The sequence below is a fragment of the Rousettus aegyptiacus genome, unplaced genomic scaffold (assembly GCF_014176215.1).
Source record: "Rousettus aegyptiacus isolate mRouAeg1 unplaced genomic scaffold, mRouAeg1.p scaffold_m13_p_9, whole genome shotgun sequence".
Taxonomy (NCBI): Eukaryota; Metazoa; Chordata; class Mammalia; order Chiroptera; family Pteropodidae; genus Rousettus; species Rousettus aegyptiacus.
The window spans coordinates 25,204,500-25,218,526 of record NW_023416312.1 but is presented as its reverse complement, the minus strand read 5'-3'; the positions used below and the strand labels follow the sequence as shown (position 1 = coordinate 25,218,526).

Below are 14,027 nucleotides of genomic sequence, written 5' to 3'. Positions count from 1 at the left end.
TCCAGGAGATTTGGGGGCTCAGGTTTTAGTTCTCAGAACTGAGCAAAAACCTCAGTCACACAGACACTAAGCCAGAAGCCTCCACCCAGCATTTCTGTGTGAGCTTCCTTTAAATGGTTTTCCTCACTAACCCATTGACATGCCTGGCTACATTTTGGTCCCCTTCTGGTCTCAGTTCTTCTTTCACCTGCTTCAGGCCAGACTTTATTATAAACAGGCATTCATTATATCACACTAGTTGCCATGGCATTGTGGATTTCTTACAGTATTTCTTCCTCTATTGCTCTTGGTTGCTGATATTTCTTTTACATCTCTTACCACACCTCCCAAAAGTGTTATATAAAAAAATGGAATTCACATTAATCTAAAAACTTATTTCTTTTATTCTTGAGTATACGAAGCACATTGGTTAATCTGCAACTTCTGTAAGGTTGTTGAGCACATGTGTATGTTCAGTTTGAATGTGGGGTTCTAAAATTGTACTTAGAAAAATCTCATGAACTATAATATTGTCTCCAGTTTATCTTGTATTTCTAACTGCTGTGTTTCTCTTCTCCCACCCCACCCTTCAAAAAAACAATCAACTCCTTTATTTCAAAAGAAAAAAATGGCTGCTTCTTTTGCTTATTAAATGTCAATCCTTTCACTGCTCCTCTCCTCAGCCAAAGGTAGCAAGCATGTTTGTTATAGCCAAAGAGCTTTTTTTTCTGTCGGATATAAAATCTTTCTAGCTATAGTAACTCTTCCCACTGATGTTAATTCAATTAGAATTTGGGGGCAGTCAGAGGAAAGTCCATGGCATTAGCTACACGATTGAAATGCTTGGCAAATAACCAGTGTTGCTCTATGCTCCCTTTGTGGTTTGCCAAGCAAGATTTCCTTTCAGCTTATCTGCCCACATCTGTTCATAGTAATTCCCACCCTGCAAACTGCAAGGCCAGGGAGAAGCTGCAGGAGTTCTTACAAATCAGAACATAATTGACTTCCTCCTCTTCTACCCAGGGAGTAAAAACCCTTTTCCGGGTTGAGTAGCCTATCCTTAAGTTTGCTTGTTTAGTCTTAATGGTTTGTGCTCCTGATTAATAGTTTGAAAGCTGCCTTAATGAGAGGTGTGTATATGAAAAAGATAAAAGAGGAAATAAATATTTGTCATACCTGTTTTAAGATATAATATTGTTGGCCTAAATAAAAATTGGGGGCTTCTGAAATTGTGTTTGACTATAACTCACAGACACATTAAAAACGCTGTTTTTCTGAAATCCACACTTTAAAGTTAGGATATATTTAGAAAGTGATATTTCATATGAAATATTTACAATGACATTAAATAGCCAAAAAATTTAACATGACTACAATCACCTGTTCAGGAAAGCATCTATGTTGTAAAGATAAATCGAATTAAAATGGGAGTTTTCTGTCAGAATGAGTAACTTAAAAAGAAATTGCATAACTCTATTTCTGCCTTTTTTAAATGCAGGGAACTCCAGCAATATCTTTTTTCTTTTATTTAATGTGTAGCCATGTAAGGCAATTTTTTAATAATGGTTTTTAGAAGATATATATATTTAAAATCCTAAGTGCAATGAGATTTATACAGTATAGCTTATGTTAAATGAAAACTATTGATCATCTTCTCAGCTCCTCTTAGTTTTGAGTTTTGGTTTTAAAACTTGTATAAGAATAAAACTGCTGGTATAACTGGAAAAAGCTAGATGTCTCAGAAACTTTCCTGGTCAGCTTTTGAGTTATTTTGTGATCCTCATTTCTATGAAGTTACAAGATTGGACACCTCAGTTTACAGCCAGCACTCAGGGAGTCACATGGGGTTCCCAGGTCTGCCTTTGTCTCTGTAGATTAATCAGCTAGAAATCAGATTGCTGCTATAAAAGCATAGATATACATTGTAAATATTTGAAGCCAGCATGTGTTTTTTCAGACTTTTCTCTAAACATTTGCTTCTCTCAGTTAAGCATTGAAGTAAAAAAAAAAAGAAGAAACATTTACTGTTTGTTTTCTATTCTTTTTAAATTACAATATGCAGATGTGTTAGAAAAACCACTAGTGATTTTGAACACATAGCTCTTGGGGAATCTGTACAGTGAATTGTTTCTACATTTTTAATTCAGGAACAAAACACGCTATGAGATTGAAGGCTTAGAATTGCTCTATGAATTTGTTTGAAACTTCTTTTTGAGCATGAAGAAATTGCCATGTAGAGAATAAATGAGTCTTTAAGCAGTCTCTATCCAAGTAGCAGTTAATGTTTATTCAGCTTCAATTTTTTTTAATTCTTATCTGAGCAGAGAATGCAAGTACCATGGAAGTAGAAATAGAAAACAGACTATAGTTCCAAAGGTGCTTATGATCTCTTTGGGAAGATAAAACATGCATTTAAAAAAGTTTTTAACTATAGTGTATATAATACAGAATATAGTCACCATCATTTGTCTTACTGACAAGATTACATAAAAGAAATGACCATTAAGAAATGCTTACTCTTTAATTATATTTGTTTTGATATTGGAGAAAGTCTGGGCAACTTAACTATGCAGTTCAGTTTTTCATCAGTAAATTGGCATATTTTGGGGCAGTGATGATTAAAATAGTATATATGTAAAGCATATAAGCAGAGTGCCTGGCACATAACAATGCTTAGTAAATGGTAGCTACTCCTAATAGTAACATCATCTGATTCGATAATAGTACCTATGAATTATGTAGTATTTTTCCATTCTACAAATGAAGAAATTAACAAAGAGAGTAAATAAGTTGCCTACAATTGTCTGGCTAAATAAGTGGTGGAGCTAGAATTGAACCAATGGACTCTAACTACTGAGACCAATCTCTCAACAACACTACTATTATACTGCCTTATCATTCATTCATTTATTTCACAAAAATTAATTGAACTTATCTATATGCCAGATACTGTTAGTCATTAATAACAATATTTATATTGAATAGAGAGGAAACTACATAAAATGTGATCAAGACTGGCATATAATGACATTAACTTTTTACTATGGCAAAGCCTAATCCAAATATTTAAGCATATTTATAAATAATATCTGCTTAACAAATACCGAATCAATGAATATTTCTTCTCATAATAACATGAGTCAGATACCAAATAAATAATATGTTTATAAAACCTTGAACTTTTGCACTGCATTATTCGTACATTTAGATAGAACTTAAATGAGGAAATTTTTTATTCACTTTTTTCTTTTACTCATTTTTAAAGTTACCAACAAACACTATCCATAGATGAACCCTTGTATTCTAACTACTACAGAGCAGAAAAGTCATAAGCCAGTTGCTTTTTTATCCTACAGTCATAAAATATTGTGTTCTGAATAGACACATCCATGGTTGAGTTTAAATAGAAAATGGTCAATTGGTTTCATATGCAGGATCTCTTCTCCTTCATATGCAGTGAGATCCTTTCAGTATGCGTGACTTTTGCTTCTGAAAGCCTCTGCCATCTCAACCTTCAGTATAAGTAGAACTGTAAAGTGAGTTTTATTTTAAAAAATCAAAGAGGTTTTCTTGGTGCCTGTTATCAATCCAGTTATGACCTGGTGATCATGTAGTTTAGTGTCCCCAATAAAGTCATATAAACACTTTACTGTTTGGTGTTGTTTTTCATCCAGAAGTCAAATCTAGAGTTATATATGTGGTGAATCAGATTTTGTAAAGAGATTATATAGTGTCTTCTTGAATGTTTTATCTAAAAAAAGAAATATAATGGGGTCTGTACTACTTCTGGCTGATGCAAGACAGGTGAGGATGTTTTTTATTTCGATTAAATAATTCAGTTGCTTACAGTCCTCTCTTTGGTGTAGAACATAAAAAATAGGTTTAAAAATGCTATATGGAAGGAAGCAAACAATTAGTAGAATCTGGATGACCAAAAGATGCCTTCTCACAGAACTGTAAGTTAAATCTTTCTCTGTAATGGATGTACAGGTTCTTATTTTTTTCAGATGGCTGACAAAAGAGTAGTATGATGTTAGTACAACTAAAAATGAAAATCCAATAAATGTGGTTCCAATGAGACCTGCAATCTGAGAGATCATAGCTCCTAGTTCCATCTTCCGGTTATAGCACAGGATCTCTTCTCCTTCTGTAGCCTCTACAACTGAGTAGTATATGGTAACTGGAATAATTATGCCTAGTACAGCTCCCCATATGTAAACACATAGTTTTCTAGCAAAGTTGGGCTGGCGGAATTTTTTCAGTAAATGGCCATAAAATATTTTCTCATAGCATGAGGTGGTCTCTTGCGTGGAATCCTTTTTCATTAAGGTAGCGTAGCGGCTTATAGCAATCCAACTTAGAATTAGGAGGCTGACAAACATGCTCACATGCATGGATAGAGTTCCCAAAAAATTGACCACCCTGCATTTTGTCGATCGATATTCCCATTGAAAACCTTTCAGAAAATAGATACCCATGAAAGGCATAGCACTGCACACAAGTAAGTTTGCAGTCACAAGATGTGCTAGGTAGATGTGGGTTGATGTTTTCTTACCTATTTTTGTTAAAAACACCCATTGAGAAAGAGAATTTCCAAAGAGACCAATGATACAAAGGAAGATATAAATGATTGGTAAAGCCATAGAAGAGATCATGGATGGTTGAATACATGTTGAGTTGTTACTCATTTATATCAGATTTTCTTGAATTTTGTCACAGGAGCTAGAACAGAATTACAGATATTGAATATTAAAGTTAAAGATTGTACGTAAGCTGAATATTTTTAATGTAGTGGATGAAATAAAATAATAACACAATGTATTAGATGGAAAGGGAAAATATAGATGCTATCTCACCTTTTCTAATCACAATTGTCCAGTTGAAATAAAAGCAAAAAGTTGATTATCGTAGCTAGTGCTTTTGTCTAAAAAACAAAATTTGATACAAATAGTTAAATGCCTGAGATTTATCACTTTATACTGGAGGAATTTATAGTTCTTCTATTAGATTATAAATCAATTTGTAAATTACAATTGATTTTTACCTAGAAATTTTTTTAAAAATTAAGGCACATGCAAGCAATATATACTGGCCAAAGGAAAGTGTTGCAAAAGCATTTGTGACTACATTTAATAGAGAAAAGACTGATTTTTAATTATTACCTTAATTGTACATAAATACTTTTTTAAGTGGTATCTTTTCATGACTAGGTTAAAGCACTTCTCCCTAATCTAATACTATTAAAAGAATCTCTTCACATCCGGAACTAAACTTAATTCAATATAAAAAAAATAGGCAAGATCCTGAATTAAACAGAAGTGTAATAACCAAGGATAAACACCAGAATCCCAGGATCTTTACCAAAGAGCATCAGTAATTTCTTATTTCAAATATTTAATGTTAAACTATCATATTTCAATACAAAGCTTACTTTAAAATTCTGTCAAAACTAGCTGCTGTGCTTGTTGGTTAGAGCGCCCCCGTGTGTCTTTGTGAGTAATTGAGTGTCTGGTTTTTCAGAGAATATGTTTTCTAGAGCTATTTTAATCAATCACAGCATAAATGCAAGTGTGGTTTTTGCTTTTTTATGTCTTATTTTTAAATCTTTCTTCAAAGAATGCACATGAAGTGTTAAAGAGTCACATAAAAACTTTTTCCTTATTTTTCCTCATTAATTCATTTCTTTCAGGTGGGAATAATAAAAGTTATTGTATTCTAGTCAAATAAGAATCATGAGCTCTATTCAGAATGTGCCACACTCTTCTATGTTTTTCACCATAGCTTTCTATGTGCCACATTCTTCACTCTTTTATAATCTAAATTGGGGATTCTCAATCTCATTTTTTAAATCATATATGCTCTTTTGATAAACATAAAGTTTTAACCATACACTGCCTTCTATGATTCTTATATGCCCCCAGCTGCTCAGGGCTATTTTACACTCTCTCTCTCTCTCTCTCTCTCTCTCTCTCTCTCTCTCTCTCTCTCTCTCTCTCTCTTCAGAATCATGGATTACAGAAATTGTGTATTTGAGAAGAATTATTACTATAATTTTGAAATAATTTTTAAAACTAAACAATACCCATCCAAAGACTTGAAAGTTTAAGGCCTGTGTTGTGTCTCTAGGTTCAATTATTGAGACCCTTAATTAATATCTACCAGTGTCTTTATCATTTTAATTTATTCCTTTGTAATTTGTATTTAGAAAATAGTCCATGTGCTTCACAGTGAGTGTATCTCAACCCACTGCAGCCTGGCAAATTGGAATCTGGTTGCAGTTAGTGTATATCTGGTTGTAAATATATAAAACTTAATCTGCAACTTGACTGATTTTTAAATCAGTCAACTAAAAAGTGAAATAAGCCCGTTTATATCTTAAGAAAAATTTACCTGATCAAAGTAGATTTTTATTTTTCATAAGGAATGAAATTTCATTTTATGTTAATATTAAATAAAAACACTAGTCCCTACTTTGTGTAGATAATATGTTTTATACTAAAATCTGTAAAGGTGTTTCTTTCTTAATAGTATTCCTTTTTAAAAAAAATTAGACCACCTCGTATAGCATCTGATATCTCATATTACTCATTATCATTGCCTTGCTTTTCTACTTCACACTAGCAAATGCTTCAGAACAGAAGGGAGGTAAAAAGATATTCAGAGTCTAGCATTATCAGACAAATGACATTGAGACTCTATAGGAACTTCACTGTAACAAACGATAACTAGTTAACATCTTTAGCTTCTCGAACACCCAACTTGTATCTACTATGTACCTCTCCTTTAGAAATAAACTTTGATTATAAAACTACTAGATAATTCTCTTCTAAAATTTGGAAAATACTGTGAAGCTTAAAAAAATCAAATAAAAATCACATTATATATGCAGAATTGCTTTCCAAAAAATGTCTGCATTTCCCTCAGCAGAGTATCTGTCTTGACTCACTCATACACACATTGTGTCTCTGCTAATATGACAAATCAACAAAGTTCTACAACTAACTTCAGTTACTAACAATTATCTATAGTTAATATGTTGACTACCTTTTAATGATCAGTTTTCAAAATGTAAACATTTTAATTCTGTTAGAATTTCTACAGAGTTAACTTTTAAGCTAAAAGTAAGTGATCAGTCTTACCTGTACAAGTAGTTTATGCCAATCAAGGCTCTGTCATTCAGGGCAGTGATGGTAAACTTCAGACTTAAAATTCTCAGATCATCACTCTTCCAGAACCCTTCAGTTTTTGTCAGTGTGAACAGATTCTTGTATGACACCAATGACATTTAAAAAAAATTAAACAATATTAAGGAAATCCAGTAGTTATGGTAAATGTAGCAACTACCTCAAAAAATTTCTCTATTTTTATAGTAAGAGGAAGTTGGTGGACCATATATATACTGTACTTCCTTGTTATTTCATAACCCAATTATACTTCAGCTTTATTAGCATACTTGACTAAAGTTCAAAGGTTTAATCCTCATGGCTAATTAGTTTTATACAACACAGTGGTAGAGGGAATCACTTTGTGTTGACCCAGTAAAATATTGGTACAAATTTGTCTGCAAAATCATTTGTGAATGGCTTATTTGCAATTCATCTTTATTAAGAATAAAGAGAAACAAAACTCAAAATGTTCTTGGTAGAATCAAATATCATAGAGCTAGAATAGAACCTTTTATGATCACCTGTGGGTATAAACCCTTTGTTTTAAGGATAAAGAAGTAAGGCCCAGTGCAGTAAACTATAAGCACAGACTGCACCCAGGAGTTTGAGTCCCAACTTGGTTACTAAGAACTAACTCATTCTACTAATTCTAATTGCCCTATGCTACCTCCATTCAGATTTAAAGTTGATTTGGAGCAGTTCATAATAGATTTGGGGAATCCTGGAAACTACTAGAATCTGAAGACCAAGTATGCCTCAGATAAAATGAATAGTTATATTATGATATAAAGAATTGTGAAACCAATTTTATGTATAGGATTGTTTAACCAGTCTGAACTAGTAACTGAATGAAAGCTGAGTGTAGAGCTGGGAAGCCAGACCTGTGTCACACACTACCCTTTCTTAGGAAGTTAAACCAGTGGGAGTCTGAAAATGGGAACAGAAATCTGATTTTATCAAGTCTGAGTACTTTAGTTATCAGTAAATCTTCATTTAAAATTAATAGAACTACTTTGCCATTTCTCAATCTCCATTGCTTGTCTTATTTCATGTAAATTGCATAAATTCTCCCTAATGTTTGCTAATGTTTCTCTCTAAAACAAAAGTGAAAACCATCTTAGTGTCTAGATTTTGTTCTGCTGCTGTTCATCTTTGCAATGCTTGCCATCATTTTTTTAAGAACTGTGACTCATCCGACATTACATGGCCATCAATGGCAGAGTAATTTGGCCTCTGGAAACTGTATCATTTTTACTTCAATAATTTTTCATATTCCAGGATGGAATTACTTCAAACAAACAAACAAACAAACAAAACAGTTTGAAACAATTTAGAAAAGAAACGATGGAATGCTGTTTATAAGTGATTGAAAGATAATTTTAATATTACCTTTTAAGGATTAAGCATCTTTGTTCCAAAAAAAGAATGCCTTTGTTCTCCACAACTTTTCTGCCATTTTCCTCAAACTCAGAAAATTATGCTATCACTTTTTTAGTTATTCAAGCCAAAAACCTAGGAATCATCCTTGATTTCATTCTTTCCTTCACATCTCGCATCCAACTTCTACTACCACCACCACTGATTAACAGACATTTGGTCCTACCCAAAACACCCATTCACAGAGACATTTGGTACATGACAAAAAATCCTTGAAATCTGGTCCTATCCAAACATCCCTGAGCAGATTTTGTCCATGCCAAATAGACCTCGCTATTTGGTCCTAGCAAAAATGTCCATACCTAGGAAATATCCCTGAGTTCAAACAGCCCATAATGTTTATTTACATTATTGGTTTATAGGATTAACACACTGAAAAATGCAATCATGTTTTATTGGTCCAGTAATTGTGTTATGGCTCTTTTGCCTGTGATAACTCTTCTATCCTCACTCAGTAGCTGGTCATGGCACATGGGATTAGGTAGATGAGTTGGTGTGGACCAAATGTTTACATTTTGGACGGGACTAAATGTCATGCAAGGCCACCACCACCAGTATTAGCCACATTTAATGAAAGTTTATTATGTGTCAGGCATCCTACTATGTGCTTTACATGCATGTCTTATTTAATCTTCACAATACCCTGTAAAATAAGTACTATAAAATAAATATCTTCATTTTAAAAGTGAGGAAAACTGAACCTCAGAAAGGCCATATAAGTTGCCCAAGGTCATACAGCCATCTGCCCTCACAGCATGATGGCTAGTTCCCACTAGAGCAAGTGATCTAAGAGAACAAGGCCATAGCTGCAGTGCCTTTTTAAAAAATATATATAGCCTCTAAAGTCAACACTGTCATTTTTGCAGTATTTTGTTGGTCACACAGAGCCATTGTAGGAAGGATAAATATCAGATGACGATCATTGGGAGCCATCTTGGAAGCTGACTATCACAGATGTCATTCAACCATTGAACTGAGGAAGAGTCAGAAGTATTTCTTAAAATGACTGTCAGACAATTGACTATCAGGCAAGAATGCCTGAATAGGTGTAAGTTTGGCCGTTTTCTCCCCTATTTTGATTTTTAGTCCTTTTATTTTTCTTAAGCACTGTAATTCATTTAACAAATGAGTTCCTACTATGTTTCTAGTGGTGTGTGGTAGTCACAGAAGTATATTAGCCACAAGCTAATTTAGGCTCTGGAAATTTGAGATCCCATAAGCAAGCTAAGAATTCAGTTTAATATGTTATGTGAGGTTTTAAATGTTCTATGAGTTATAAATGGATGAAAACAGTAAATCAAAGTGGTTTTGAAAGGCCAAAGGAAATGGAGTGAAAGAGAAGAAAACTAACAGTGAGCAACAATTCTGTGCTGGTGCTGGGCAGGACTATTTGCATTTAAGAACACTCATGATGCGTGGTGGTGGTCCCATTTTGCATGTGAGGAAAATGAGTCTCAAAGAGGTTAAGTAGCATGTCCAAGGTGATATAAGAAGTAAATTAACTTTAAAGCACATATCTTTTTTGTTCAACCCCACTCTCTGCCTTAGAAAGCAAAAATTATTTCTGCTTTCTCAAGGGTCAGTAGAGTGCTTTATGATATTTATGGTAAGTAAACCGAGGTCAAGTTTTAAATTGTTTACATTACAGGGTTTTCCATTCTGGGCTCTCAAGTAGCACAACTGACTATGAAATCAAGCCCAGATTTTTCCTATCTTTGAAAACTTTGGACTTTATTAAGCTAACTTTTATCCAATCGGTATTGGTTTTAATTCTTTATGATTTAAGTGATTTTGAGTTTCCTAATTGAACTATAAGGAAATTTTTATTTATATTTTTCTAAGTTACTAGGAAATATTGCAATTGGTAGAAAAGTGTAAATGTCAGAGAATACTAAATTAGCAAAATATAACTTCTCAGCCAAAATTTTAAAGAATTGCAAGTTCTAAAAGTGGCCCCTTGGACTTTTTGCATTCAAGTCATCAGTCATTTTCTTTGGTTCTCATTTGTCTTTCTCATCCATCTCCTCTTCAAAGTTCTACTTTTGTTATCCAAATCCAAATGCCTAACAGTTCTAATATTTCCAATAATATCTGCCAAATATTGATCATCCTAAGTGTTCTGTTCTTGCAAGTTATTTCTTGAGGTGTTAAAGTAGTTCCCCAAAATATAAGTCCTGCCTTTGCTAAGTTTCCTGCTTTTGAGATATGTGTAAATATCAACTGTGTTCTTTATTCTGGCCCTAGAATTCATTTGGAGTGGTTCAGTAAGAGTGGTTCGAAAGGCAGGCATGTGGCAATTTCATTTGACAATCATGGTCAGCTCTGTACAGCAGGGGCGCTTGAGAGTTTTCCTTATTCACATGGATTATTGGGGTTGAGATTAGAGTCCCTTATTAACTTCTCCCAGAGCCAGAACCCAGAGGACACAGGACAGCTCAGTTATACCTGAACCTTTGTGTTTCAACTAGACAGTTGTTTTAAGCTATCCAAGCTCATGTCTAAACTGGCTACACTTGGCCTTTTAAGTACTCTCTCTGACCAATCAGGAGCTCAGGTCATTGGGAAGCTAGTGTGCAGGAAGAGAAGACATGCCTCACATAGTCCATATTAGAACATCACATTCCAAAGATAATTATTTCCCTAAAGGGGCAGGAGACAGTGGAAACCTTTATCTGGTTCAATGCATACCCAAGCCAGTGCTTGCCTTTAGGAGTGAAGCATAAACCTGTTACTCAAAGTTGTGGTTTTTTCAAGGCTCACTGAGCCCCCTGCTGTCTTCAGGATGTGGTGTTTTGGCCACAACCCTATCTCCAGTTGTACTGCTCACAAACCCCCACCACCTCCTATGAGCAGCTATAATCATGGCCATACTGCCATTAATCATGGTGGGAAGAATAACTTGCTTCTAAGAGCTGGTTTCTCAGCAAACCATGAGAGTATTTCCGTTAAGAACTATTAAAAACACAGAAATTACAGTCCAAAGTTTGGAAGTTTGTAATAGTACAGAAAAGTGATTAGCTTTGTAAAAAAGATCTAATGACAAAACATAAATGGATCAGAGTTTCACTGTATTACACCTCTGCCTTTTGTCTTTGCACATAGGTTTGAATGCACTAGATAGATATTGTCTTCTAGAAATGTACACCACAGAAATCCTATAGCAGTGTCAGTGGCAATCATAAGAATTGGAATGACCTCAGAGATGGCAGTTGAAAAGCAAACAGGAAATTATCAGGCTTTTGGAAGGAAGAAACTTTAGCATTGGATTACACAAGGCAAAAAAAGATTTTGAAGACAGCCAAACCACATATATCTATACTCTGGAAAACAACCACTTGAATTGCAATGAGGTTTAGAGAATTTAAAAGGCATTCTATAACATATGTACCTGGCTGTTTTATTACCAGTCACCTCTTTTGCATTTCTAGATAAAATTGTCTTAAGGTTAAATCCCCTGCTCCATATCATTTCCTATCCTTATTCAAGGGAAAAAGAGAGATGGCAAGAGAAAATGAGGGAAAGTTGGATATGTGAAGACTTCCCTCCTGTACCTGTTAGGGTCTGCATTCATTTTATCTTACTAAGAGTCCCAGATATTGAAGTAGCAAGTTTTCCTGAGAATAACTTTTAGGAAATTTATAATAATAGTAAATAACGGCCACTGAAGTGCTTTATGTAAGCGCATTTAATTTAAAAAGTATCTCTGAGATAGATACCATTATTACCATCGTTTTCTAGATAGGGAGATTTATGTCAATAGAAGATAAATAACTTGCTGGTGGTAATATAACTGGTATATTGTATGGCCTAGATATGAACCCAAGTGGTCTGACTTCAGAGTCCATATTCTTAGCTGCTACCAGAATCTGGTTTATTGTTTTGTATAAGGTGACCAAGTATCCCCAGTAACCAAAAATGTAGCTCACTATATACCTGTTTCCAATTTCCAATCTATAAATTTATTAATTTCTGCCAATTCCCCATTGTGAAGGTACTTTTTCCTCTTTGTAATTAATAAGTAATCTGAGGATCATATTTTGAGACTCTGTGAATATATCGTTTCCCTTTCAGCCAATGAATTTTAGCATTCACTGATGTTCTTTGCCTAAATCCACCCTTATGTTGGTGGTTGTATCTTCGTAATCTTTGATGGATGGAGATATATTAAATTTGAAGTAGTCATCTTAAGGCATCACGCTAAACACGTCTTGGTGTTTTAGATATTTCTCAAATTGTATTATACATGGCATAGTTTCTAATATTGCCATGTTGTTTCTTCTTCCCTTTCCTCCATTAAAAACAAGTCTAAAATGTATTGTTTTAGTAGATATGCAAATAAAGTATTGAAGCCAGGAAATATATGTTCTCTGGAGTTTTGTATCTCCAGAAACATCTGGTAGAGAAAATTGGAAAGAAGAAACCACAGTTAAATTTTAACCCAGAAAAAGTCTGTAAGACTCAGTTCTCTGGTGATGCTTTGTCCAGCAGAGGGCAATATATTACCAGCCTTAGTTAAACCTCTTTCCCTATTAAAAGCTGAAGCAGAAGCTGCCTGCATTGTACTGTTGTTACCCAGCCAGAAACTTAAAACGATGTAAAAGTTTAGGTTTTTTAAGTTCTAACTAAATAATAAACTTATTTATTTTAGTAGCTGAAAAACACTCTAAACATTATAGAATAAAAGTGTTTGTGTGGACAATGGATTTCTGTCCTTAAGATGAAAACCCAGTGCCACTCATCTGCCTTTAATAGGATATGACCTTTGGGGATTTTTTTGTTTTGCTTTGTACTCATGATTATCACAAGAATCACCTTAGTATAAAACCTTCCCAACTATAATTATCCTAGTGGTAAAAAGAAAGTCTGACATTTGAGTATGTGGGGGTTTTTTTCTTTAAAATTTTTTTAATCATAGCAATTTATAGACATCATTTTCAAAGTCAAATAATACTAAAAGACTGGTAATAAAAACATGTTGTGACTATTAATAAATGTAACTTAAAGCATATTTCACCTAATGAAGAAAGTATAGGAGAAATCACCTTTATTCTCCACTGTAATCGTTTCCTCCTGTCAGGTTAACAAACTGTACAGATCCCTTCCTCTTCAGCCCCCTAACCAGTTGTCTCATTATTCAGCTGTCTCCATCAGGAGCAGCATATGCTTGTTTTTATCTCTAATACTAAATCTTTTATAACACTGTCATTCTCCACCCTGCAGGGGTTTGTAAGAGATCTCTCTCTCTCTCTCTCTCTCTCTCTCTCTCTCTCTCTCTCTCTCTCTCTCTCTCACACACACACACACACACACAGCAAGTCCATGAGCTTTCAAGTAAAATAATTCAAAGCATTGTATTTTTTACTAACAAAATTATTATATTTGTTTTTACCTTTTTAGAAATCAATGGTATACATACTTTTTAGTTATGTTTTATATACATCATTT

The 14,027-nt window shown here is 34.0% G+C and overlaps 2 protein-coding genes across 11 annotated transcripts in view; one reads left to right on the top strand and one right to left on the bottom strand.

Annotated features, from left to right (window-relative positions):
- Window positions 1-14,027, top strand: part of CASK (calcium/calmodulin dependent serine protein kinase) — a 365,515-nt gene that overhangs the window by 204,420 nt on the left and 147,068 nt on the right. The gene's annotated exons all lie outside the window — the stretch shown is intronic.
- Window positions 2,016-7,300, bottom strand: GPR82 (G protein-coupled receptor 82). Of its 2 annotated transcripts, XM_016156564.2 has the most exons (3): window positions 7,119-7,300; window positions 4,836-4,903; window positions 2,016-4,701 (listed from the first exon to the last, which is right to left on the bottom strand). In XM_016156564.2, exon 3 carries the CDS (start codon window positions 4,665-4,667, stop codon window positions 3,669-3,671), a length of 999 nt encoding a protein of 332 aa, XP_016012050.2. In that variant the 5' UTR covers window positions 4,668-4,701; window positions 4,836-4,903; window positions 7,119-7,300; the 3' UTR covers window positions 2,016-3,668. The 2 variants fall into 2 exon arrangements, with proteins under 2 accessions (XP_016012050.2, XP_036082826.1); XM_036226933.1 differs by having other exon boundaries at window positions 2,016-4,903.